This window comes from Eutrema salsugineum, unplaced genomic scaffold (genome assembly GCF_000478725.1).
Source record: "Eutrema salsugineum unplaced genomic scaffold, Eutsalg1_0 scaffold_13, whole genome shotgun sequence".
NCBI lineage: Eukaryota > Viridiplantae > Streptophyta > Magnoliopsida > Brassicales > Brassicaceae > Eutrema > Eutrema salsugineum.
In genome coordinates, this window is record NW_006256885.1 from 8,800,289 (window position 1) to 8,827,237 (window position 26,949).

The 26,949-nt window shown below is 35.7% G+C and overlaps 8 protein-coding genes across 9 annotated transcripts; 4 read left to right on the forward strand and 4 right to left on the reverse strand.

Moving 5' to 3' along the window:
* Window positions 1-149: 149 nt before the first annotated feature.
* LOC18023169 (probable calcium-binding protein CML18) lies at window positions 150-1,040 on the reverse strand. Its single transcript, XM_006408292.2, has one exon. It carries the CDS (start codon window positions 869-871, stop codon window positions 368-370), a length of 504 nt encoding a protein of 167 aa, XP_006408355.1. The 5' UTR covers window positions 872-1,040; the 3' UTR covers window positions 150-367.
* A 550-nt stretch (window positions 1,041-1,590) lies between these two features.
* On the reverse strand, window positions 1,591-4,593 carry LOC18023170 (heat stress transcription factor A-1e). Its single transcript, XM_006408293.2, has 4 exons — window positions 4,500-4,593; window positions 4,135-4,396; window positions 1,906-3,100; window positions 1,591-1,818 (listed from the first exon to the last, which is right to left on the reverse strand). The coding sequence occupies exons 2-3, from the start codon at window positions 4,387-4,389 to the stop codon at window positions 1,931-1,933; spliced, it is 1,425 nt and encodes a 474-aa protein (XP_006408356.1). The 5' UTR covers window positions 4,390-4,396; window positions 4,500-4,593; the 3' UTR covers window positions 1,591-1,818; window positions 1,906-1,930.
* A 985-nt stretch (window positions 4,594-5,578) lies between these two features.
* Window positions 5,579-6,749, forward strand: LOC18023171 (protein EXORDIUM-like 6). The gene is made up of 2 exons (XM_006408294.2): window positions 5,579-6,130; window positions 6,253-6,749. Exons 1-2 carry the CDS (start codon window positions 5,596-5,598, stop codon window positions 6,702-6,704), a joined length of 987 nt encoding a protein of 328 aa, XP_006408357.1. The 5' UTR covers window positions 5,579-5,595; the 3' UTR covers window positions 6,705-6,749.
* Window positions 6,750-7,293: 544 nt separating this feature from the next.
* Window positions 7,294-8,721, forward strand: LOC18023172 (heavy metal-associated isoprenylated plant protein 8). Its single transcript, XM_006408295.1, has 5 exons — window positions 7,294-7,302; window positions 7,384-7,552; window positions 7,847-8,025; window positions 8,176-8,269; window positions 8,453-8,721. Exons 1-5 carry the CDS (start codon window positions 7,294-7,296, stop codon window positions 8,719-8,721), a joined length of 720 nt encoding a protein of 239 aa, XP_006408358.1.
* Window positions 8,722-9,483: 762 nt separating this feature from the next.
* Window positions 9,484-11,029, forward strand: LOC18023173 (THO complex subunit 7B). Its single transcript, XM_006408296.2, has 3 exons — window positions 9,484-9,631; window positions 9,975-10,607; window positions 10,716-11,029. Exons 2-3 carry the CDS (start codon window positions 10,008-10,010, stop codon window positions 10,824-10,826), a joined length of 711 nt encoding a protein of 236 aa, XP_006408359.1. The 5' UTR covers window positions 9,484-9,631; window positions 9,975-10,007; the 3' UTR covers window positions 10,827-11,029.
* Window positions 11,030-12,507: 1,478 nt separating this feature from the next.
* LOC18023174 (transcription factor MYB93) lies at window positions 12,508-14,695 on the reverse strand. Its single transcript, XM_006408297.2, has 4 exons — window positions 14,655-14,695; window positions 14,143-14,431; window positions 12,796-13,470; window positions 12,508-12,703 (listed from the first exon to the last, which is right to left on the reverse strand). Exons 2-4 carry the CDS (start codon window positions 14,403-14,405, stop codon window positions 12,667-12,669), a joined length of 975 nt encoding a protein of 324 aa, XP_006408360.1. The 5' UTR covers window positions 14,406-14,431; window positions 14,655-14,695; the 3' UTR covers window positions 12,508-12,666.
* A 4,428-nt stretch (window positions 14,696-19,123) lies between these two features.
* On the reverse strand, window positions 19,124-22,746 carry LOC18023175 (WEB family protein At3g02930, chloroplastic). Of its 2 annotated transcripts, none has more exons than XM_024159541.1 (3): window positions 22,514-22,746; window positions 21,670-21,868; window positions 19,124-21,573 (listed from the first exon to the last, which is right to left on the reverse strand). In XM_024159541.1, exons 1-3 carry the CDS (start codon window positions 22,528-22,530, stop codon window positions 19,333-19,335), a joined length of 2,457 nt encoding a protein of 818 aa, XP_024015309.1. In that variant the 5' UTR covers window positions 22,531-22,746; the 3' UTR covers window positions 19,124-19,332. The 2 variants fall into 2 exon arrangements, with proteins under 2 accessions (XP_024015309.1, XP_006408361.1); XM_006408298.2 differs by having other exon boundaries at window positions 21,670-21,871; window positions 22,514-22,739.
* Window positions 22,747-23,768: 1,022 nt separating this feature from the next.
* Window positions 23,769-26,604, forward strand: LOC18023176 (replication protein A 32 kDa subunit B). The gene is made up of 10 exons (XM_006408299.2): window positions 23,769-23,988; window positions 24,425-24,529; window positions 24,757-24,854; window positions 24,953-24,994; window positions 25,072-25,149; window positions 25,332-25,410; window positions 25,531-25,632; window positions 25,715-25,791; window positions 26,149-26,217; window positions 26,339-26,604. Exons 1-10 carry the CDS (start codon window positions 23,887-23,889, stop codon window positions 26,421-26,423), a joined length of 837 nt encoding a protein of 278 aa, XP_006408362.1. The 5' UTR covers window positions 23,769-23,886; the 3' UTR covers window positions 26,424-26,604.
* Window positions 26,605-26,949: the final 345 nt, after the last annotated feature.

The following is a 26,949-nucleotide window of genomic DNA, read 5'->3' on the forward strand; positions in this document are numbered from 1 at the left end:
AATTTGACAATATTTGCTGTTTACCGCCAAACTTTGGAAGATAAAGAGTCTGTTTTGATGCATTCTTCTGTTTTGCCTATTTAAGACCTATATAGTAGCGATTGGTTGATTCCGACTCACGCATAGCTATAAGTGGTTTTGCGCTAGTGTTGGAAACCAACAATGATAACTTTCTCTTCAAGCTATCAAATGTTCATCAAAAGAATATATGAAACTGTAAGTATCTCACAATATTTGTATGCAATCGCCCCTACTACACACACACATATACTTTCAAATCAGAATATGCAAAATGCTCAAATGAATCCTCTAGAAACAAAGAAATCTCCACACGATGCAGAAAATTTCAAATTATGTACCTTCTTCTTCATCCCCAAGCATTGTCAAACGATGCTGAAGTGATCGCTTGAACAAATTCTTGGAAATCGATACAACCGTCACCGTCTCGATCTGCTTCCTTGATCATCCCGGTTAACTCCTCCGCCGTCAACGCGTGACCTAGCTTCGCCATCGAGTGAGCTAGCTCCGCCGCCGTTATGTAACCGTTCCCGTCGCGGTCGAACATTTTGAAGATCGCTCTGAGCTGCTCATCCGTGTAAGGACACTTGACCAGATCTGGCTCGACGAGGGCGACGAATTCGGAGAACTCGATCATTCCGTTGTTATTCCGATCTGCTTTGTGGATCAGAGTATCGAGTTGGTCTTGACTCGGCTTTAGACCGAGAGATCTGAGAAGCGAGGCTAACTCGAGCTCCGTCAAACTTCCATCCTTGTTCTGGTCAAATGATCGGAAAATCTCTCGGAGCTCTGCTAATTGCTCATCGCCTAGTTTCCCCGGCGCCGGCGAAGGCTTGTCTCCGTCTCCGCTCATCTTTCTCCTCCAAGTAGCCGAATCTCGGATCCGATTTTGATTTCTATCAAGCTTTGATTTCGATGAACAACATTCTTTTTTGTAGAGGATTTGGGATTGATTTTGTTTCTTCTTGACAAGTCAACGACAGGTATGGGTTTAAGAATTCGAACAAGTAGGATTGTTTTCCTAATCAATGAGATAGGGAATGATAATTTTAATTTATTAAATTCAAATAAATGATTTCAGATGTACTAAGAAATTAAACGGTCAACGTTTGTTCGGCGGAGAGATAACAGTCGTGCTGATAAATAAGCGGTGGATATTTGTAATTTTGTTCCGTTTGATTAGAGTTTTTGGATTTTATAAACTAGCTTTTTTTTTTGTTTCTGGATTTGGGTATTTTGGGCGCTCGAGATTAATTTAATCCGAGATCAAATTCTAATTTGATTCGGTTTAACTTGATTTTGAACCAAATATATAAACACAATTAACTGATTTTCATTTTGGTTGATTTTAAATATATTTATTTAGTTTAGTATGTTAGTTCTTTTCATAAATTTCGGACAATTAGATTCAGTTTTACAACAACAGAAAACATAATTTTGTATGTTAGTTCTTTTCATAAATTTCGGACAATTAGATTCAGTTTTACAACAACAGAAAACATATAAACTTATTATTGTTTTCAAAATAAACTACTTGAATAGAAATATAAATTGCAGTGATTGGCAATTAAGTAGGAGTATCGAGAGCAAGATCCTTGATTTCTTTCCAAGTATAATGCGAAAAAAAACATCACAGGGCGATATTCTCTTATTTTATTACACATTGACAAGAATGAAAGTTGCACCAGTTCGATACAATCATATATACATACCAGTTTAATACATGCATACGACATACCTCCTTTGGTTATTATTCTTTTGTTGCTGCGACTCCACAAGATCTTAACCCATCTTCTCCATCTGCGAGAACAAGTCAGTTTTTCGCCAAAAGATTCTGGAAAGTGTGAATATATATGTATAGGTCATCAATAAAGAAAGATGGGTTACCTCTTGAGTAGAAAGACTGGCGATTTCATTTTCTGAGCGCATCTGATGTGAGAAGCCCCATCTGTTCAGTAAGATGGTTCATTTGTTGATTGTTGCTCAACACATTCCTCAGGCTGGATTGTAATTCTAGCTGCTCCATTATCACTCCATTTTCCACTGATCCTGAGACTAGCTCATCTGTGTCACCAATCACTGGGCTCTCACCAAAGAAATGTTCCCACAAAGAATCTTGGACTCCAGGAAGCAACTCATTTATGCCATCGGCTTCTAGTTCCATTGAGCCATCCAAAACAGCCCTTATTGGATCTAGACACTCTCCATTATCTGTCTCGCAACCAACCACATCTGAATTCGGGCTCCCATAAGCTGTTGCTCCTTGCTTTGGAGCTAGCAGATCAGCTTGCGAATAAGGAAAATTGGCCTCCAGGACTTGATTTGTTTCACAAGGGCCGTGATACTTCGTTCCAGGATATGAGCGTGTAGGATTGGATGAAACATCTGCTAATGTAACTCCAGATGCTCCATTTGAGGAGCTCCCATTGTCTGAAAGGTTAGAATTTGGAACATCGCCCAAAAGAAAGCTACCATGATTGTTGGAAACGGATTCATGACGGCTATGTGAGTTCATATTCTGTATCTGTTGGAGCATAGTGTTTGCGGCTTCGTTCATCGATGACTGATATCTAACAATCTGGCGGCTAAGACCATCAGCCCCGTGGCTGCCAGAATTCCTCTGGCTCTGATCCTCAACAGGTAGCCTCCTCTTTTTATTGCTCTCAGAAATGTGTTGCTGGTTTCCGTCATTATTCTGCTGCGCAAACTGGTTCAAGAAACCTGGACTTTGGACTGCCTTCGCCAGAAATGACATCATTTGTTGCTGCCTCTGCTCCATCACATGAACTTTCTGCCCCACATTTTGCAGGTGATGTTCGGTAACTTGTTGTTGCTGCCTTAACCTCACAAGTTCTTGCATAAGGACGTTCTTATCCCGCTGAAGTCTTTCCACTTCTTCTTCGAGTCCAAACTTCCCCACTTCAACGCACGCACCAACAGATGAGTGCTGAACTTGAGGTTGTTGTTGAGGCTGCACTTGAGCAGGTTTTCGCCGGACAATACTCTTTAGTATGTGTTTTTGGCCTCTCAAAAATCCCTCATTTGCAAATTCCCAGCGATCTGGATCAACTTTTCTGAAACCCTGGAAAAAAGATGATGCATGAAGAATGGAATAGTCATCAACCACAAGAAGTTACAGCATAGAATATTTTTATATAGAGTTATAAACATAACGACCATTAAATTCTTCAATAACTACTATTCTAGAGATGGTATAATATGATAAATCTCTCCACTGTGTCTAACTGCAGCACCAAACTACCACGGCTCAACGAAACTAAATAGTTCTTAGTGTATCGGCATGTACCTGGACGGACAAATACAAACGAATGGAAAGCTAACGTGGGACAACTGATAGAAATTTTGTTTTGTGAGTTAGAGCTACTTGGCAGAAATGGAACTGCTGAGGCAACCAAATCTTCAGACACATATGAGCACATGTCCAAACAAAGCCTGCAAAGTTCGCGGAACCTTTTGGTAAGTTAGAAAAGCAAAGAACAACAGGAAAGAAAGCTATGTAAGAGTATTATTTGACCTAAGAAAAGTTAATTTGGAAAATGGGATGAGAAATTGCATTCCAGCCTCACAGACACAGATGCAGAATACATGTACACAATACTACTCAAGGATATCTGCAAAACAAGGACAATACAGATATGTAGATCCACTATTTACCAAGGACAAAATTAGTGAAACTAAATGAAAAATAACACAACCAAGTAAAGGTGCATAGTTTTACCAGCGTCGGAAACTCTTTAGGAACACTAATCAGCATTATTATAAACACTCATAGGAGTTTGACTTCTCAAAGTCTATCCTTAACCCCTCGCAATCGACCAATCCTCCGTAAGAATAACGTCGATTTACTATTCTTAACCCCAGAGAAGAGACTAAAATCCGTGAAACCCTTTTTCTTTTTCTTAATTCGTAACCTAAGCAAATGAAGAATGAAGCACATAAACCCTATTCACTCGTTCAAATACCAAATTTCAACCAAACCAATAGAGAAAACGAAGCACGCAAAGTAGGACTTCCCCCAAATCGGATTATGAAATTTTTGACGAAAACAGGTAAATCAGATGATAAAATAAAATAAAAAAATCGAGGGGTTCTCACGTAAGTATTGAGCTGCCTAACAAAGCTGGAGAAATTGTTGTGCTTGAAATACTTGGGTAGGAACTGTTTGGCGAACTCAGGCACGTTCCAGACGACGAAGCTGTTGTTCCCGCTGCTCCAAGACACAACGTCGTTGGTCGATGGATCGTCAACCATATCGTAGGTTTTGCTCAGAAATGGCGGAATAGAGCTCATCACCGTCGTAGACGCCGACGAAGAGTTCGCCGTCGGTACAGATGCGGAAACAGATCCCATTTCTATCCTAGGAGTCAAAAATCAAAATCTACTCACTGAAACAAGGTAATCGATTTAATCGACGAAGAATTTCAAAGATCTACTCTCTTTAGAAGAAGTTGAACACTTACTTTAGTCTGCAAAAAGCTTTATCTCTGCTTCTTTTATTTATACTGCAATTTCTTATTCCAGAAAGCGGTGGAGTTTCGCAGGAGTAACTAGAACGTGTCACATTTTTCTACCGTCGATCCGAATTTCCTCTTTGCCTTCTATTAAAAATTAGATTACTTTTTTAAAACAAAAATTAAATTACACGTGGGCCGATGACAAATGATAGTAGGCCTTTTTTAATTCATCAACGTACCTAGTCTTTCTGTTTCTTAGAACGTATCTGGCCCTAAGCTGCTTTTTAAAACGTCGCACTGGACCGCGTTGAATTATTAGAACCCCTAAGCTTCTGCGTTTCGCGTTTCAAGTTGCTCTGCTACTGCTTCCCGCCGTAGAAGGCGGCCAATACTAGTTTTAAAAAAAAAATTATATAACCCCAAATAAATATCAAATCTAATTTTATGAATAACATCCCCCAAAAAAAAAAACTTATCAAGACTATACTAAATTAAGAAAACTATATCTTCGATTCATTTGAGTTTGTGTAGTAAAAAGTATATGCCCGAAAAATTAATCACTGTTATTGTCGCCTTTTTGGTGGCATTCAATTCAGTTTTGAGCATTGTTTGACCCAAATGTAACCTAATTTATTTTGAAAGAAATGGATTCAGCAGCTTCGATTTAGCAAAAGACATGTAAATCCATTTTTATAGATAGAAATCATATAACAAAAAAAGAAAATTAAGAATTTTTAGTGAGTTACGGTTTATTGGGTCTGGACCGTCTGGTTACATCGGTTGTGGCTTTGGCCTTTGGTATCAGTTTAGAAATTTCAGTCTGAATTTTGTTCGGTTCAGTTTTATATGTTCATCATTCATTACGTGTTAAGAGAGTGTTGTTGGAATGTCTTAGAGTTTTTCACCACCCGTCTTAAAATAGTTAGCTTTGTTGAAAATACCTATTTTGATTCATTGGCGATTATCCAGAAAAAAAAAACAACAACAACAAAAAACAACCTTTTGATGTCAAAAAATAGCTTAAACAATAAATTTATTTACGTCTCCAAAAAAAACCCCATCAAGGCCAATAGAACAGAAAAAGTTTTTTCACGCGGCGGCAATGGCGTCTTCTTCTTCTTCCTCCTTCTTATCCGTCATTACCTTCCTCCTCTTTGCGCCTCTCTGTTATTCACGTGAGTCACCTTCACAAATCCCAAACGGAACCTTAGATCTCTCTTTACTCTGGTACGGACAATTCACGCCGGTCCAAAAAGAGAGGGTTCGTGATTTCATAGAATCGCTTAACTTCGACGCCAAGGAAGGTCTTGATCCGAAAGTATCATCTTGGTGGAAAGTGGTGGAGAGTTATCAAGAGAGGTATGAGGTGAAAGAAATTTACCGACAGAAGAAGAGTAACAGAACTATAGCTCCGAGGATTAAGGTGAAGATTGTCCGAAGTTACGTGGATGATAAGATGAATTACGGTAAGGAATTGACAATCGATAATGGTGAGAAACTGGTTGAGACGGCCATTGGAAATATGTCGAAAGTAGTGCCCGTGGTAATACTTGCATCACAAGTTAGGGCTCATGGCGTAGGGTTTTGTAGCGGAACTTGCCAACAGTACGCCATTACGGTCAATGGCAGTGTTAAAGGTTTGATTTTCTTCTCGTTATTTGCATTATCTTGTATAATTATTAATCTATTTCGTATAAAAACTGATAATTAGAGACAATCATTTGACATAGTTAAGTAATTAATTAAATGGAACTCTCAGGTAAAAAACAACCACAACCGTACATAATGGTGAGCAACCCGGAGGTGCAATGTCCCGGAGAGTGCGCTTGGCCTTTCCACACGGCTGACAAAGGTCCACGTGGCATGACCTATCAACCGCCAAGTGGTGAAATCGGAGCCGACGCATTGATTATTCAGCTCGCCACCGGTTTAGCCGACCTAGCCACCAATTCAGCCTTAACGGAATTCTTATTCAAATCTGAGTCACCGTACCGCGCCGACGGAAATCAGAGCTCTACGAATTATGTCGTGGACCCCGCATCCAAGTGCACTCGGGTGTTCGGATCAGGAGCTTTTCCGGGTTTTACCGGTAAAATTCGGGTTGACCCGGTGACTGGTGGAGCCTTTAACTCACACGGAATCAACCACTTGAAATTCTTGATTCCTTCTGTTTGGGATCCTAAGACCAAATCTTGCTGGACTCCTATGTAAATCATTATTGTTCTTTGTGAATCAGTTTATATCCTTTTGGCAAAATCCAACTTCTTAAACCTTGATTTTTATGAAGGATATATATTTGTTATTCGAAATATGTAATGTAGAGTTGGAGTTGGCCCGATTCTAGTGTAAATCAAACACTGTGAGAAAAAAAAAAAAAAATCCATGGTTTAGTAATGAGATACATATTTATTTGGCATATTTAAAACTAAAACGCTAACACGTAAGAAAGTAAATTTCGAAGATTTGTTGTCACGATTCATGATGTTAGAAAATCCAAATATATGATTATTTTCTTCAATTGGACAACGAAGAAGAGGTTAAAAATCCCAATTAAAGTAAAATATAATAAGGATCGTTACAAATTAGTTGTCTCTTTGTCATCCTCTGATTAATAATCATATTGTTGATTACAATTATTATTCATTGTAAATGAATACGATCATCCAAACAGAGAAACAAATATTTTTTGAATGTTACTAAATAATTGATTAATCGTAAAACTTCTCTGACCTTATATATAGAGAGCCTCACTGCTCAATTTCTTCATTGCACTTGTCATACAAAGGAGTAAACATTGATCATGGGAAAGGTATGTGCTCCTTATTGGTGTAATCTTTGTGTGATTCTAGTATGTTAACTTTTTTTCTTTTTCGTTTTGTGTGCACTAAAGGGCAAGCAAAATGGAGAATCAGACAACAAGGCTGGGAAGAAGAATCAGAAAAAGGGAGATCTGGATAAGTCGGATAAGAAAAACCAATGTAAAGAAATTGTTTTGAAGGTTAACATGCACTGTGAAGGATGTGCTTCAAAAGTTTCTCATTGCTTGAAAGGATATGATGGTAATTTTTTACTAAAACTTAAACCATACATATATATATATATATATTCTGATTTACATTTTTTCTCTCAAAATTTAATTTTAAATTTATAGCTTTTAATCGAAACTTAAGTTGTATTTCCTTCATCTGGTTTCAGGTATTCTGTATGTAAACAAAAAAAATATTGAGAAGTTGTTTTTAGCTTGCACAACATTCTCTTCCAAATCTAGTTCTTAAAATATCATATAATGATAGGATTTTTCCGCTTTTTGCTTACTTAGGAATGATTCTAAGCGTTGATGTGAATATTTTCAGGGGTTGAGCAAATTAAGACAGAGATTGAAGACAATAAAGTGGTTGTGACTGGGAAATTTGATGATCCAACGAAGATATTACGAAGAGTGCAAAAGAAATTTAGTAAAAATGCTGAGTTAATTTCCCCAAAACCTAACCCTAAACAAGATCAGAAGAAGGAGCCACAACAAAAGAAAGAAGTAACTTTCTGTGTCCGTTATATTTATCTATTTCATAATTTTGATTAAATACTCTCATTAATTTGTACATAGTAAACTTAGATATTTCATATAAAACTAGTTTGATAAATCCCAACCAACATCATCAATCATTTTCTTTTGGTGTTTCAGAGTACTCCGCCAATCAAAACTGCAATTTTAAAAATGAACATGCACTGTGATGGATGTGTTCATGAAATCAAAAGAGGCATTGAGAAAATAAAAGGTAAAAATATATGTACAACACAAGAGAAATATTAATTCTAAAGTTCAGATGCTATTTTCCTCGTAAAACTATATGTTAAATTCAACTATTTTCCAATTAGTTTGTTACTTTTTAATATATGCAGGTCCAATATCTAATTGAAAATTAACTTATAAATATGTTTGTTATTTGACACATTAAAAGGTATTCAAACGGTGGTACCAGACCGGTCAAAGTCAACAGTGCTTGTACGAGGAGTCATGGATCCTCCAGTACTTGTGGAGAAAATTAAGAAAAAACTTGGGAAACATGCAGAGCTTCTAAGTCAAAGCACAGAAAAACGCAAAGACAATAAAGACAAAGACAGCAATAACAAGAACACCAACAAGAAAGAAGACGGTTATGGAAACCAAATATTCAGTTACCCTCAGATATTTAGCGACGAAAATGTACATTCATGTTCGATCATGTGATTTGACTCGTAAACTCAGAGTCTGAAGTTATATTATATGGATTTGAACCCCAAAAAGAAGTTATATTATATAGTTTTAGTTAAATTCGGTTATGAATGACACTCTATGAACATAATTTTTGAAGTCTCCACAACTCAATTAGATATGTGTGGTCTAGTACTGGTTGAGGCTTATAACTTTGGAACATAGTAAAAATTCATATCCCCATGTTCGTATATCCCACTACATACGCATAATGTTTAACCACTCGTGTATGTACGTTTTAAATAACGAAAAAAGCAAAATTCATTGACTTTAGAAATTGGTTTTAGGCATCATTTTGATTACAGAAAAAAATGTCAAAATGTATACAATTCAATTACTAAATGTTACTGTTGGACCTTTTGGTTGAATGATTAGGCTAGCCATGGCCCAAAAATACAGTTGGCTTGAGATTCTAGGGTCACAAAAAAATTCAAGCCACTTAACACTAAAAAAGATATCTTTGTTGGTCTCCCTTTATTTTGTGTTACAGTATTTATTTCATTTTGCTCATAGGTCTAAGGGTATGACCACATCTGTCTTAACCACTTCAGCCAGAACTGGGTGGATTAGGCCGAACCAGACTTACGAATGACGATCCACCCACCAGCTAGATCCACCCATTTACGATCTGGACTAGCCCGAACCAGACTTACAAATAACCGGGCGTTATAGTGTTGGAAAAAAAGGAATGTAAGGATTATTTATATCTTTTAAGAGATAGGGGTTTATTTGTAATATAATATAAGTCGAATCTCAAAAAGAAAAAGGGGAAGATGAGATTTCGATTTAGGGTTCATCAGAATTTGAAGCATCTATTTTACATTGTAATAAAAGGGAGCCTGTTTTGATTTCAGAAGACGTAATCTGGATCTTGGGTTCACGTCAAGTAAGTAAAGATTATATCTTTTATTGTTTTTCGTTTAGCCGGAGAATAGCTCTCACCGGAAACTTCGGTTCACTACATCATAAATGGTAGGATGGAGAAATTGCTTACGGATCGATGAGATAGTGATGAATAAGAATTGATAAATGATTCACTCATGAAACTCCGTTCAAAGACGATGAGAAATTGCGTGAATCGTAATAGTTTATGTTTCCGTTCTGTTCGTCAGATTTGAGCTTTAATCGTGTATAGGTTAGCATTGTTTCTGATTGAGTTCCAATTGGGTTCCTTGAGTTTGGCGAATTGGTTTTGGTTGCTGAATGTTCTTTGTGCATCTCCTTTGCAGGGTTGAGTTAAGAGTTTTTTTAAGTAAGTGGAGATGTCAGTTAAAGCAAGGAGGATTTCTGGTAGATTAGAGACTGCAGTGACTAAGGCTAACTATGCATTTGATCCGCTGGACGATGACAAAATCATAAGAAAACGGCTTCTGACCCGAACCACCACCACTCGAGGCGAACCTCCATTGAAGAAACTTCAGAAGAAGTTCACTTCTTTTGTGCTCGAGGTGGATAAAGAAGAAGAGAACTATAACGAGTGCGGTAGACTTGCGAAAGCTTTCCTACAGGAACTGTCTACTTTCGAAATCCCGCTTCTGAAGAGCCAAGCGGTTGTGGAAGCAAACCTTAGGGAGAAAGAGAGCTTCAACGAGGTGAAAGATGAGACGGAAAGGCAGATAATGCAGGCGAAAGCTGAGATTGAAGATCTAAAGAAGCAGCTCGAGGAGAGTAAAATTGAGAGGCAGCATAAAGAAGAGTGTGAGACCATAAGGAAACTGATTTCTGCGCAACCGCCGAGGTCAGAGACAGAGAAGGTCATACATGAATTGAAGAAGGAGATTGCTGAGCTTGAGGCAGAGAGCACTGCAAGCTGGAGATTGCTTGAGCTAAGGAAGAAGCAGTTTGCTCTGCTGTTGCATGTGGTAATGTCAATAACAGAGCCTTTTAGTTTGCGTTTTCACAACGTGATATATATATGCGTTTGAAGTTTGAGTTTGAGTTTGTCATTGTGAACATTGTTTTGGACACAGGTGGATGAGTTGCAGAACACAATGGAAGATGAGCAGAAGAGTCTAGTGGATGAGATTCGGACAGCGTTGGAAGATCAGAGGAACATTACCGATGCCATGTCTGTGGATTAACTCCTAATTTGGATACTTTGTAATGTAATGCAATAATGATTCTTAATAATCCAAACCGAGGCTGAACTGGTGATTCGAATAAACCGAGATGAATTATTAGAAAACTGGTATTTTCTTCTTTCTTTGTGTCTGTAAACTTATACAATCTCTAAAACACATAGCCAAAATATATGGAAATCGTTGATGGCATTTTTTTTCTGATATCTTAGGAATGTTAAATCCTGTTCTCGATTTGGATAGTTCGGTTTATGAATTATGTGAGCCAAACTAAAATCGTAGAATTCTTGTATGAAAAATAAAATCAAAACATATAAGAATGGAAGTATTTTATAATAGAATCAAACCGTTTTCCTTTATCGACTATTTGACTTAATTCGAAAGGTTTCGGTTGCACTATCTTTATTTATGGATTGGATTTATGGTTTTTGGGTGTTTCAGATGTAGTCTCATTTTGTTTGGTGCGGTTTCTATTTTTGTTCTCGAGAATTTTTCTTACAAGTGTGATTGAATATATCATATTTCCTGCAAATCGTTATCCACAAGCAAAGCTTAGTGTCGATTTTTGGAAATAATTAATTATTAATGAAAAGTAATAATGCGACCGACTAGCCAAATAGGCTTTATAGTCCAAATGTAGGTTTCTAATTTCTTGAGAATATTTGAGCAGCATTAGCATTCGTATATTAACACACGTTTCTCCGTTATTACTTATGTCTCTCATGTCACAATCTCGACACTAAAAATGAACTTTTGAGTGTTTAATTTGAACTTGGAATTCCAATGTCATCTTTTTGCTTTGACTATAAAGTTTTCACTTTGATTTTTTTTTTTTGTGGAACGGTTTTACTTTGAATTAAACATTTGTTCTTACAAATATTTCCCAAAATATTCCATCTTACCCAATAAAAGAAGATGGCAGCTTTTTGTGAAAAATAGGCGACACATTGGTGATGCAACGCATAATTTCTTAACTGAATCAAACTGAAAATGAACGTATGTAATTATCTAAATTTTGCTTAATTAACTCGCATAGAAATTCAGCGATCCTAAATTAAAACCAAACTGCAATTAGCTTTGACTTGTTTCTCTTTAATCAAAAGCGCCACTTAGTAGTTAAAAATAATTTATATGTAAATACGATCGGTTTAAGTGATTATATGCATATTCGTGAAGTTCACTGTGTTATCATTTTAATTCATTACCTGAGAGGCTTAATGCAATTTCTAGTTTCCATATTGAAACGCGTTAATATTTTTTTTTGTATATACATTTGTTTTTATTTTAAATCGTAGCGACAGTAAATCCAGTGTGTGATGTAATTATGGCCACGAGTGCAAGATGTACAAATACAATGATGTTTAAATGCTACCCTCTATGTACATCTCTTTTGTCTATAAGTCAAATAAAAATAAGACTGTGTCACTTTCGAGACGCTATTATTTCACTTCTTCTTAACCATCCCCAACTAAATCTGAATCTTGGATATATAGGAGTAAAAGGGAAAAAAAGTCTATAACTTTACCGAAGAAGCATTATCTTAATAACCATTTGGGTCATGGATTAATTTATCTGCTATAATTTATATATGTAAGCTCTCATACGTGGAGAAGTATTTTACTAATCAATACATCTTTCGAAACAAAAAAAAAATTACAGAAAAAATATTACAAATGTATGATGATAAGTTTTGTACAGTATCTATGTTTTGTATACATGGTCGAAAAATATAGGGAAAAAAAAATATAATACAAACTGTATGTCTGTATGAAAATTAATTAACAATAAACATGTATAAATCTATATCCACAGAAAAAATAATGTTCATGTTTTTCTTTGGTCTCTATTCACGAAATGGCCAAGGCTCCGAACAAGTTTGCCTGCAAAGAGAAAAACAAACTGCTGTTAAGAACTTGTCGATACTAAATTATTAAATATATGTGTGTGTAAGTGTTTAGGTTCTTCGACTTACTCTATGATTTCTTTCCAATAAGAATCACTTGCTTCATCATCAATTATGTCACACCATGGCTGATGGTCTTGTGTGAACGTTGAGGTCGATGAAGGGTTTGAAGTAGGATCATCATGCTTCAAAATTCCCTTGTTCTTGGTCATCATTTGGGTTTGTTTAGACTCATCAGGAGAGGCCGAAATCAGTGAAGGAATCATATCGTGATCATCTTGATGAGAAGCTACTTGAATCGGGCTAGAAAACGAATCCAGAGGCTGATGATCAATGTAAGAGAGGCTTTGAGTTGGATCATAAAGATTTTCACTAATATGGTTCTCTAAGAAAGAAGATTGGCCAAAGAGATTATTGTTGGTATGATGAATGTCAAAGGAAGCAGAAGAGGTATTGTTGTTGTTGTTGTTGTTAAGGACTTGAATCATACTATGTAACAATTGGGCTTTTGCAATACTTGTTGCATCCAATTGTATATTTTGATTTAGAGTCAAGAGGTTATTGAAATTTGCGGCAGCTAGAAGTTGAGGTAGCGCGGCGAGAACGTTTAGATGGTCGGTTCTCGGCCTGTGGGTCACCGGATCGATCCCCATCTGAATAAGTTTCTTTCTTATATGCGTGTTCCAATAGTTCTTTATTTCGTTGTCCGTTCTTCCTGGAAGATGACCAGCTATAGACGACCACCTTTAAGAAATACGAGAAAAAAAAATTAGTTAAATTGATTGATTATATATATGGTGGGTTAGTTAAGCCTTATCCGTGTTGTATGATTTTCAAGCTACAACAAAATAATTAATCTATAGACTTGAAAATATTGAACATTGACGAGTACGTATGCATGCACCTAGAAAAATCCAGTGTAGTAGGTTTTCATCTGTATTCCTTTATACCTCAACTAACCGAAAACTGTATATACAGGATACACCTTTATTAGACGATATAAATAAGAGCGGCGAAAAAGCGCTCAAGATTTAAGAAACATTAAAATTTAATTTGTATAAGATTTGAAAAACTTTGAAATTTAATTTCTATATTTTTTTTAAAAAAAAATTCTATAATTTATACATATTGAAAGGAATGCTATAAGAAAATATAGACAGAATATCTAGTCAAACACTACCATATTTTAGTATAATCTTCTTCATCTCTTTTAACTTGTTTTTCTACAGATCTTTCAAAATCTATTAGTTTTAGCCCCAAAGAAAGACTTATAGTACAGAAAAGCAGCAATAACGTATAAATCACAATAATGATTTACTAAATTTTGTTTAGTATAAAAATTTGATCTGCTTCTGTTTGTTTTGATCATGATCTCAAATACGATAATTAAAGGATTAGAGTAATTAAAAAAATTACTTGTTTCCAAGAAGCGAGTGAAGGTTGATGATGGTTTGCTCTTCCTCAGCAGTGAAGTTTCCTCTTTTGATGTCTGGTCTCAAGTAATTAGTCCATCTCAGTCTGCAACTCTTCCCACACCGGTTTAAACCGGCTTGCTTTGGAAGAGCTCTCCAGCTTCCATGACCGTGTTTTCGTATGTGATTTATCAGTTTCTGATCTTCTTCTGGCGTCCATGGCCCTTTCTTTAACCCGCTCTCATCGCAACACGGTGATCTCCCCATTTTACTATAGCATCTATTACACGAATCTGTAAAAAAACCATTTTGACATAAATTAGATCACCGCCGAATAGACTTGGTTATACAGAAGAAAAAAATGGGCGTTAATGAACAAAATTGGTTAAAAACAAAAGTATATCCTTTATAACACAAAATGGTAAAATACAATTTTGATAAGAGAATCGGATTTATGATAACATAGGAGATTGTTAAGTAAGTATACATATATATGCATTTGTATATGTAATTTACCTGTGAGGAATAGAGAGAATTGTGGTGAAGGCAAGATCTTAGCTAATGAGGCTATGTGTTTTGTTCTTTGCTTTATATATAGAAAACATATAAGAGGCTTTCGTCTCTGTCTTGTGTCTTGTCGGAGCAAGGAGATCTTAGTTAGCTTTTGTGACGTGTCCTTTTGACTTTAATCTTATCAAAGAAGTGATATGACGAAAAAGGACCTTGATGAGAACCAGAAGAAATATGAGGAGGAAGAGAAGAAGAAGATGTTCAAGTTTGTGAAGCAATGTGTGATATAAAAGTTGCTGCAACTAATTCATGTTGACAATGCAAAGCTTAGCTTCTCAAACTTAAAAAAAATTCAGAATACAAAAAGTTAGTTACTTACAAGAGCTAAATATTCAGATAATGAGTTCTCGTATTATCTTGATTAATTACAATATAGATATATAAAATAAAATATATGCAGTACTCTCAGCGCAAAGGTCATAGATAATTTATATTTATTTTGTTTTTTTTTTTTACACTCACTCTTTTTTTCTTTTCCTTTTTCTTACAATCTTACTACAATTCTCGTTGTTTGAATTTTGGTAAAAAAAAGAAGAAGCTACTATGTATATATTTCTTGTATATAATTTAGTTACATGGTTGACAAAACAATTTAGTTACATGTTACCGCTATATCTTGTCTTTGTCAACTCATGTTATCGCTTTTCGCTATATCATGTTGATGATTCTCCACTCTTATCATATACTCTAATATTTTCATATAATATAAGGTTTGTATATATTACCCTTTTAATTTCCGTAGAACTCAGTTCGAACCCAATATACTGTATCAGGTAAATCATTTCCACGAGAAAAGATGTCCTAATTTGTCTGATACCTTTTTGTGGTCGATTATAGTAGAGATCGTGTATGCCTATGCGTTACTGGAATAATTATTAAGATTTATAAGGAAGAATATTTAATGTCACGTTGACCTAAGTATTTATGAAAACATATTGCATAACAGCATAAGAGAGACGGACACATAGTGTCTATACAATAGTATGGATACACATGCATTTGAACCATACACACATCAAATTAACAACAGTGTTCCTAAACAATATTGAAAAATCAAAATGAAAACAAATAAATAGTTCAACGAAACAAAACAAAATAATTTGATTTATTATGTTTAAAAAGATTTTTCGTAATTTTTTTTGTACTGATATTTTTTTTTGGATTTGTATCTTCTTTTTATTAAATTTCTTTTATATTCATGCAACTTACATACATAATTCGCGCGCTGCTTAAAAACTGTTTCTGGTAAGCTAAAATATATTTAATCAAGTCTCGATATGGTTGTTCATTATTGGTATAAATCTAGTTTTAAGCACATCAAGACACGCAAACTTTTTGTTTGAGACCATATAAGCCCATGGGACCCCCCAAAATCTTAACCTTTTCTAACTACTTAACTTTTTTTTTTTTTTGCTGACACCAATTTTGAATATGAACAGGCCTAATACATATATATACCGCATTCTAAAATCTAATCAAATGTTTAGATATCCCAAAAGTAAATTATTATGCGGTTTTGGCCATTTCACTAAACTAAACTAACTGCAACTGAACCTATCGCTATGACTGTAAATTGCTTTACATTCATTAATCCTACATACAATTAAAAAAAAAAAAACTCAAGGAGAAAAATCTAGCAATTTATCGATGTTTCGAAAACATCTTATATTATTTTAATTTTTAAAACAGTTCCTAGCTAGTACAAATCAGTCTAGAAAAGCATCTATACGCACGTGGCAGAATATCTTAAACTGATTGTAACAATTTGAAATCTTAATTAGTAATAGTTTTAGCTGAGATTAAAAGGGGAAAAAGTATATTCGTACGGCAGAAGTTTCCAACTAATCCGAACGTGACGGCATTCCCACAGTTGATCTTCTTATAACCAAACACACTTTATAGTTCGTCTACGGTCTAACCTTAGAACATGACCTTGATTAGTATATTGGGTTCTAAGTGCACTTATGCTGTTTAACAATTTAAATAAATACTTTACGGTAGTGTAAGATGAGTATATATGAGAATGAGCCAATGCTAAATGAAAATATCCTCAAATTAATAGAAGGCTAGCAATTAGTAAATTTCTCCTTAATGCACAAACTAACGCCATAAAATTATAAATACGGACGTTAATCCTTTTTTGTGCTTTTAAAATACGTACATGTACACGGCACATATAATAGAATCAATAGTATAATTTCTGTATCGTTACATCATATAATTAAACCTTCAATATTTGCTAAAAGACAAAATTCAAGAAATAACACTCTCACGCAAGCTAAATCTGATTGTAGTTTGATACAATACTCGTAGTTCCCAAAGCATAACACAACATAACTTAAATAGTAATTAATTAACCTAATTATCATAAAATGATATATTATCACTAACGAGCCATGCAATGTAACGTCACGTTAGGATTTAGAGTACCGTTTTTTCATACTGTCACTAGTGATCGAAACCAAATTGAACGGTTATGTTTTGGTCTTTAGTTTGGTTCAAGAATATATAGTCATAATTAAATTATTAAATGAATTTCTCAGCCGACATTTATAAGTTTAATCAATATAATAGCTTCCAAATGTGTAATACATGAATGAAAATAAACCAAATGATCCAATGGTTGTAGAGTTCATCTTAGATGTCTTTTTGGCAAGTTCTCTTACAAACTCGAATTTATATGGACCATGCAAAATAGTGTGGATTTCAGTTAATTTAAAATTTCCATTGACAAAAAAAAATAGAAATGCATGAATGAAATACATTTAATACATTATAAATACGTAATACTATCTAGAGGTTATAATTACCATTTTGTTCGATTGAACCTAACCAGGGTCTAACAACCATTCAACCCGCGCATTTATAGTTTTGTTCAATGAAATTAGCTTTGGGACCAATTAGGACGTAAATCTTTAACCACTAATCACTTGGATCTCGGTCGGAGTGCTCTATGTGTGATATCTTTGAAGGAATTTTTTTTTTTTTTTTTTGCTAAACATCTTTGAAGGAAACTTTTTACCAGAAATTTTGCTCACCATCAGAATTAGCTTGACGTTGCTTTTATCAAAACCCGGATCCACATAACTAAATATGAAAAAATCCAGCAGGTCCTAAAGTTAAATTCTTTCAAATTATATAGATTTATAATCTTTCAAATTAAGAAAAAATGCAACCAAATCCGTATGTTCTCTATCTCCGTTCACTTTAATATACACATTATCAATATTTTCAGTTTGACTTCTGATATTATCTACATTATCTTTACCTACGAAAATATGTACACCAAAAATAACAAAAGATCGGATTACCTTAAGATTATATCACACAATAAGTATAGCGTAATTTGTAGTGAGAAATCAGTACTCATTTACGTATAAGATTTGATCATGCTCGTTTTTAAAAGAAGTTTGATAGATAATTATACATTTAAGAATCGTCAGTACAATGAAGTTTTTTAAAAAAATAAAAAATTCAACTACTTTTGAATTCAAATACATTCCTGCGTTTGCTTTCAAATACGTATCTATATAACACAATGACTAGTTGGTATGTAAATGTCTACACAGTAAACAAAACGGAGTACATTCACCTCGACTTCAAAATAAAAGTGAGCAAAATTCATATATTTTGAAACCAAATACATTAATATATATGTATATCTGATTTAATCACGTAACATCGAAGATAACTCGGTCCAATTTTATTGTTTATAAATGTAAAAATCCAGAAGTATGTAAACTAAATGTTCCTCTATACGTAGATTCAAGATGAATGGAACAGATGACCAATATATTATATCTCTTTTACCTTCTAAGAAACAAAGGTTTCGTTAAACTACAGACTTGCCTATTTTGAAGCACAGATTTTACCTTTCTCGACTTTGTTATCCGTTTAGAAGTCAAAGATTATGAAACACAACTCTGACTTTCTTGCAATGTCTAAAGGTTAGGGATATGACCATATAAAAAGTTAATTACTTTTTTTAACCGTGAGAAACTTGTAAGTTCTGCACGCTCAAATAAAGAGTTATAAACTCTTTTCAAAAAGTTACTTACCGTGAGAAACTTGCATGCAAGAACCAAAAATAGTTAAAGCTCTTTCTAATTAAGTTCTTCACGGTCAAAGAACAGAGAATCGTACGTTTTAGAAGAATTCTATACAAAGTTTTTTCACTTCTTTTTTGAGCGGGTGAAACAATACAAGTTTCTCACGGTTAAAAAAAGTAACTTTTTATATGGTCATATCCCTAACCTTTGTATGCTTACCTACGGTGTTTATTCCTGGATATCTAACGAGCAATACCAAGAATAAAGCACAAACTTACATAAACAGAGATTCTAAAATGTTCGTAAGTTAATGGAAAAGAGAGCTTCATGAAAAAAAAAACAGAAATTTTGTTTTTGGGTTTGTAGATGACGTGAACGAAAAACAGGGTAAGCCCAAAATTCGAAAGAAGAAAAGAATCATAACCCAACAACTTAATACAAACCTATTGCAGAAGCCATAACCCAAAAAAAAAAAGATCAATTAAGAAGAAATCAAAATGATGATGAAGAGAGTGATGTGTGTACCTATGTGTATGTGATAAGCTAGATTCCGCAATCAAGAGATGTTTATTTATTTATTTCTGGTTCACTGCTCCCTTCTTCTTGAGAAGGTTCCCAACTTTACCAAATAGTGTTTTCTTCTTCTTCTTCTCCTTTTCATTCACCAGCTGATCTTCTCCGGTTAATATATCTCCTGTTTCTTTCATGTTTTCCGGTGAGGTTTTCTCGCTTTTGACTATCATGTCTGAGTCTTCCACTTCTTCTTTTGGTAACTCTTGCTCTGTGTTTCCCTTGTGGAAAGCTTCTTTCTTCTCAATCTGACAACTTTCCCACATCTTAAATTCAACTTCAACTGTATCACCATCATCATCATTACCATCTGGAGAATCTTCTTTCCTTTCTCTATCCTCCTCGGGTTTCATGTTCATGCCGTCGAGGGTTTCCACTTTAGAGGACTTGTCTTGTGTGATTCTGTGACCATTCTCCTCAGAAAACTCAACCACCTTTGGAAGCAAATCATAGTCTTTTTCACTTTCACTGAGCTCACCGTTCTCTTCTGTAAGTTTCTTGGCCAAAGCTTCCTCGAGTAACTTCGACAACTCCTTGATCTTCTTCAGAGAATCATCCTGTTTTACTCTGAGTAAATCATTCTCATGAACAACGCTTTGAAACTCACTTTCTTTATCCAACATTTTCTCATTTAGTTTCAAGCTTTCAGCTCTTGCTTCCCTCAGAGTTTCCTGAAGATAAATCACCTCATCTTCGACTTCTTTAAGACTGTCTCTCATCTGGGATTCTTTCTTCCATGCTGCATCAGCTTCTTCCTTTGTCCTTTTAACCAAATTACCCAACCTATTCATTTCTTTCCCCATTGAAGAAACTTCTTCATCAAATTTCTTCACGTGATTCACCAAACCGGCTTCTCTCATCTCCCAATCTACCATTGAGCTCTCGAACTGTTTCTTGGTTTGCTCCACCGCACTGACAAGAACATCGATCTCATGTCTCGCCTCGTCAAGCATATTCTCGTACTTCTCGTTTGTTGCTTTGATGACCAACTTCAGATCTTCTACTTGTGTTTCATAATCCTCATCACCTCGACTCGACAACTTTTCTTTCAACTCGCGTGCTTCACTCGACACTTCGTGCAATGCCGAAGCTAAACTCTCCATAGCTTTCTTACTCTTCTCCTCTTCTTCTTTCGAGCTCTCCAGCTCTGACAAGATCTTGTTTTTCTCTTCCAAGAGCATTTGAACACTTGAAGTAGCATCTTGTTCCTTCTTTACTATCTGACTCTTCTCCTCCTTTACAGTTTCAAGCTCGTTCTTCAGCTTCCCTGCCTCTTTCTCGACCTTGGATAATTCTTCTTCTGCAATACTCAGCCTTTGTTCAGATTCTTCGAGATCCTCCTTCTGTCTAGCAACTTCCGTCTCCAACAACCCGATTTTCTCCTTGAGATCAGTAATTTCAGACTCCATAGCGTACAATCTGCCATTGCTTCCTTCCAGCTGCTTCGTCACAGATAACAGAGAAACCGAGGCAGATCTCTTCAGATTGTTAGCTTCATCCAACTGTTGCTCCAATTCTTTAGCTTTGTTATGCCACTCGTCAGCAGAGCCGTGCGCATAAGACTCTGCCAGTTTCGCAGCTTCCAACTCAAGCTTAAGCCTCTCAATGATCATCTCTTGTTCCTTGACCTCTGCTTTAAATCTTGTCGCATCTTCAAGCTCTCTTTTCAAAACCACTATCTCCGCTCCTAGCTTTGAAGCAATCTCCTTGTTGGAGATGGTTTCCTTCTCTCGGGTTGAGTCAAGCAATGCCTTCAACCGTATCAACTCCGATGACAAGATTTCCACTTTCTCTGCATGAATTACAGCCATCTTGCAAGCATCATCTGCTTTACTCATAACCTTACTCTTGGCATCATTAGCTGCGACCAATTCTTGATTCAGTTTCTCCAGCTCCCGGGTCACCGAAAGAAGAGCAGCTGAATCTGAAGCATGTTGGTTCTTGACAATCTCGAGCTCTTTCTTAAGTTGTTCTTCTTTTCTCCGAACCGCCTCTATCCCTGCCTCAACAGCCTCAAATTTCTCAATCTCAAAACTCTCCTCAATTTTTCTCTGAGCTTTCAAAGCCTCATCCAGTTTCCCGGACGCCTCCTCAGCCTCTTTCCGTGCTTCTTCAAGTTCACCAAGTGCTTTAGCTTTTTCATTCTCAAGGGATTCTATCAGCTCATTCGCTTTCTTCAGATCTTCCTTGATTTGACTCAACCGAGGTTGCGACTCTGATCCTTTCACAGTCCGCATTTGAGTTTTCTGCAAAGCAATTCATAGACCAAGAAAAATGGATATTAACTGTCAAAGCAATACAAACCCCAACTTTAAGACCAGAAACCGCTCTGACACACTTACTTCTGGAGGGGTTGGAACCTTGGGAGACCTCTTTTCAGTAGAAAGCTTCGAGTTAACAGAAGAGCGGTCGAGCGAAAGCCGTGAATGTTGAGTCGGTGAAGGAGAATTAGGTTCGGATCTAGTCATTATCCGAGTCACTTTAGACACTCTTAGAGAGCCTGGAGATGATTTGCGCAGAGTCGTTTCGGATAGACCACTTCTGCTTCAAAAAACAACCAAGTCTCATCAGAGGCAAGCAAAAGGAGACAAGTAAAAGAATTAACTCAACTTGCAAAAATCATGAAGTAACGGAAACTTCAATAGTCCAAAACTTCAATGCTAGTGAGTAATGAATTAATTAGTAACACATTAACACTGGGTGCTTCAAAAAAATCATATACAGTTTCATACTCTCCCACTCTAGTGCAGTCTCATGTTGAACCAGTCGAACCAATGGAGGCTTAAAAGAACAAAATTAGAAAGGAGAACATAAAAAAAAACAAATAAAGATCAAGATAAAGACAACAGCTAAAAACTCGCCATGGAATCGTAATAATTAAAATATATGTGAATCAGTTTAATAAAGGTTTAAAATTTACAGAAACGGACGGGGTTTAATAAAAATAATGATCATGAGCTAAAAATAGGATCCTTCGAAAAAAAGAAAAGAGAGATCAAAACCCTAAACCCAAACCCATTGGATCTACTCGATCATACGACAATCTCTAAAACAACAAAGAAACCTCAGAGAAACTCTGTTTCGGAAGAGACGAGATAAGCCCAGATCGGAATATGAATCGACGAAATTTTCCACGGAGATAAAGACATAACTTTGAAGAGAGACAAAAGAATCGGAGATGCTTACTTAATCTTAGAAGCCATAGCCACAGCCTCACTTTGCTACGGATCAGTGAGAAGTGAAATTGGAAAGTGACACAGATATAAACTTGTGAATCTTGAACCTGTAAACTCAAATTTTCTCAGATTGAAATTTCCATATTATTTTGTTTGAGTAAAGATCAAGAGAGAGAGACAATGATTTGGTTCATCGGGTTAAGGAAACGATTGATGAACCAACAGAGAGAATGATACAAGTTGGTGAGGTTTGTCTCCAGAGTGGCCACACTCCTAAAAAGCGAAAAGGCTTAAATAGATTCTCTTTAATATATTGTAAAACAAAAATCCCGATTCGCATTCCGATCCTACGAGATCAACGCCAACGATAACGACCAACATTAATAACGTATAAACAATAAATAATCGATTAATCATAAACTAAAAACGTGAGATTAGGGGTAAAGACTAATAATATGTCAGCTCTGAATGACAAAACTATCTTTTTTTGGTTTTAAAACCTCAATTCAAGATAGCTAATAGAACGTGAAAAAGAAAGAAAAATAAAATCGTTAGTCCGATACATATGCGATTTTTAATGAACATTATTAAAACACACAAATTCTTTATTTTTTACATGAAAATTAAGTAACAATGTTAACAATCAGAGATAACCTTTACCAAAATAAAATAAAATAATAACAACCAGAGAGATAACGATTGATCAAATACTTTAAAAAATCATAAGCCACATAAATACAATTTTTAAATGGTTTAAATCTACTTTATAGCCGTATGAAATAATGTATGTTATACATATGTTGCCTGTTCTTAATTTGAACTACAATCACAAGCCTTGCCAAAAGATCAACTTCCCTGTCTGTTCTTAAAAATCATTGATCGTCTCTTGTTGAAACTTAAAACTATACTTACTAATCAGATCCGAAAACATGTAATCCTTAAAAAAAAAAATATCCGAAAACATGTATATATTTTTCCAATTTGCGTCATATATAAAGGACAGTTAAGTAAAATGAGAAATAATGATATTTCAGATAATTAGACAACTATGCTTTTGTAAACAAAAGGTAAATGTTCAAATTTCTCGCGGGAAAATGGTGGAGAGTTTTGGCGGGAACTATACATACATTTTTCATTAATTAGTAATTTTGATACGAAAAGTGGAATTTTCTTATTTCTAGATATTAGTTTTGAAAATATGCTGATGATATCTAAAAAATTCTAAATACTGAGTAGTTAGTAATTATTTAAGACTCCTCAGCTTCTTCAATCCATAGAGACATTTCCAGAATCTCCAGGCGATATTTCGAATCTACTTCCGTTGAAGCGACGGGCGTTTCATTAGGGTTTCGATCGCCAGCAGCAAGGAGAGCGAACTAAAACATGTTCGGAGGCGACTTTGACGGCAACGCGGCTTTCGCCGGCGGCGGTTTCATGCCTTCCCAGGCAACTACGGAAGCGCCTGACTCCGCATCGTCCTTCAAGGTAATCTTCTTCGCCATCGACGAATTTGAGAAATCCTTCCCGCGTTTCGTGCTATTGAAATTCAATCTATCGCGCTTACGATTCTATCGAAGTTCTCTCTTATCATGCGGTTTTATTTTCGTGCCTGTACTTGTTTTATGCATCCGATTCTCTCCGTTTCAAGTCAATTAGTAGAAGAATCATGATAGTTCCGCTCGATTTTTCTTTGATTTCACTCTTGACATGGCTGAATTGTATTGAAGAACAAATAGCTTACCAGAGAGATCTGGAAATGTAGATGTGTCCGTGACTTTTGCATCTTATTACAAATCGATTTATCTCAATGCATTAATTCTATGTTTGTGGAGCTGTGAATCTGGATATAAGACACCGTATATTGAGCAACATTTTACTTGAGCAAAGCAGCAATATATGGGTTTTAACCACTGTTTTGCAGAACCGCGATGTACGTACCTTGCTTCCCCTGACACTGAAGCAATTGAATAGCGTATCAACCAATGGCGAATCAAATTTCTCCATAGACGGCGTTGATATTAACACTGTAAGCTTATATATTATGCCCTCTTACTGATTTTTTTGCTGCATATTTGGCTATTCACGGTTAAGTTTGAAGTCTATTGAGTCAAGTATGTTTCTGTTGTACATCTGTTGATTCTTTAATCTCTTATAATATCTGATATTGAGCTTGGTGTCAACTGTCAATTATGTTTCTGTTGTAGATTTGATGTCTCTGGAGTTGAGCATTTGCACTGTGTTTTCTGTTTTTAGGTTGCAATTGTTGGACGAGTTTCTAGAATGGAGAACAGAATCACCCAGGTCGATTTTGTTGTAGATGATGGTACAGGCTGCGTTGAATGTGTCAGATGGTAGGTATTCTTCTGATTCTAATAGAACCTCAATATGAAAATGCTGTCATTAGAGCTAAACTATATCTTGCTAATTCATTGTGAACAATAATCTGCAGGTGTCATGAACGTCAAGAAACTGAAGAAATAGAAGCAATCAAGTATGTTTTCTGCAGAACAATTGTAGATTCTTTTATTTGATATAGTATCTAATCTTGATACAACACATCTGTAACAGGCTGGGAATGTATGTTCGCCTACATGGACACCTGAAAAGTTTTCAAGGGAAGCGATCTGTGAATGTTTTCTCAATCAGGTACCTTTGTTTACTTGATATACTTATCTCGATCAGTCTATGAAATACTTGATAAGCGAACCATATCATATCTGGCTTTCTAGATTTGACATTACTATTTGATCTAGGATATTCCTCTGTTTTGCATTGTCCAAGTAAATGAACTTTTTTCATCTGACTTTAGTCTAATAATATGCTTGCAGGCCTGTCACTGACTTCAACGAGATTGTACACCACTTTGCCGAGTGTATCTATGTCCACATGTACAACACCAAGTCACGGGTATTAGCCTATCCTTTATCGCTATGTTTTTTGTCAATTTTTTTTTGTCAACGCTATTTGAAGCTTTGTTCCACAGCTTCAAACGTCTTCATGTTATATACTAACCTCAATTTTCTTCAGGGTGGTTCCATTTCTCAGGCTACTGTTACTCCTAGGCCCCAAATGCCATATTCAACGATGCCAACCCCTGCAAAGCCGTACCAAACTGGTCCATCTAATCAGGTAGTAGACAGATGTAATCTAGAATTGAGTTTATTCTATGCTTCTTTGTGGCCCTTTTAAGTTATTGACGAATCTTTTTCAGTTCCCAAATCAATTCAATGATCCATTGCACGGCTTCAAGCAGATGATCTTGAATTACCTGAATCAACCTATGCACCTGTAAGTTCATCTACTATCCCCAAAAGATCCCCTTTAGCCTTTCATATATATCATTCATACCGCTTTCAATGATCAAACTTCTGTTCATATAATAAGCAAATAAACCACTAAAGTCTCTATGAGCCAATCTTTTAAGTTAAACTCATTCAACATACCACAAGTGTAAGCCTTGTCGCTGAAGATTAATGCTTGTGTTAGTGTTGAGTGTATTGCCATTTGAAACTCAACTTCTTTCATTGGATTCTCTCTCTCTGTCTCTCTGTTGGATTCTCTCTTGGATTCTCTTTCTCTCTCTCTCTCTCTAAAAGCATAACTTGAGTTTAATATTTGGTTTTATATATGTTGAATCTACATCAGTACATCTGAAGCTGGAGTCCACTGTGATGTGATTGCACGCAACCTCGGGATTCCGCCTCTTAAAGTCAAGTATATCTCTCTCACTCTTTCTCTATATCTATCTCCCTCCTCTCTCTATTTCTTCAAAAAAATGTTACAATATAAAAATGGAAACTTTCTTGACAAGAACTACTTGGTCTTCTATTGGCAGGGATGCATTAGAGCAGCTCTCGAACGATGGCTGCGTTTACTCTACTATGGATGAGACTTGCTTCAAATCAACCGCGAACGCATGATCAAATTCGATTCACGTATCAATCGACCTCAAAGTTTCTATTTTCTTAAAAAAGGCTTTTGTATAGGCCCTAAGGTACGACAACCTATGGCTTTCTTTAAGACTAAAAATCTAGACCTAGTAGCTTTTGGATTTCTTAAAACCTAACTCAAAGGTTCAATCAAATATTTCCCGTCGTATGATATTATCTTTGTTCTAGTAGCTATATAAACCGGGTCATAGGTCGGCCCGGTGCTTACGTTAACCGAGCCGAATTTTGGGCTGGGCCGTTTGTTTTTAGTAGTCATTCGTTACGACCAGAATTTAAGCACCAAAAAGCTTTTCTAGAAAAACAAATATTTTTCGGGGCTAAATATATTTCATGAACTTGCCGGACTTGACCAGTCCAGTGTACAAGGGTTTTATAAAGGACTACCCGGCTAAAATTCTAGGTATTTCTCAAATAATTGTCAAACAAAAATGTTTTTTTTTTTTTTGCAGATTTTAGTGGCATGACCATGGCTAGCTGTCTCTTGAGTCTTGACTAT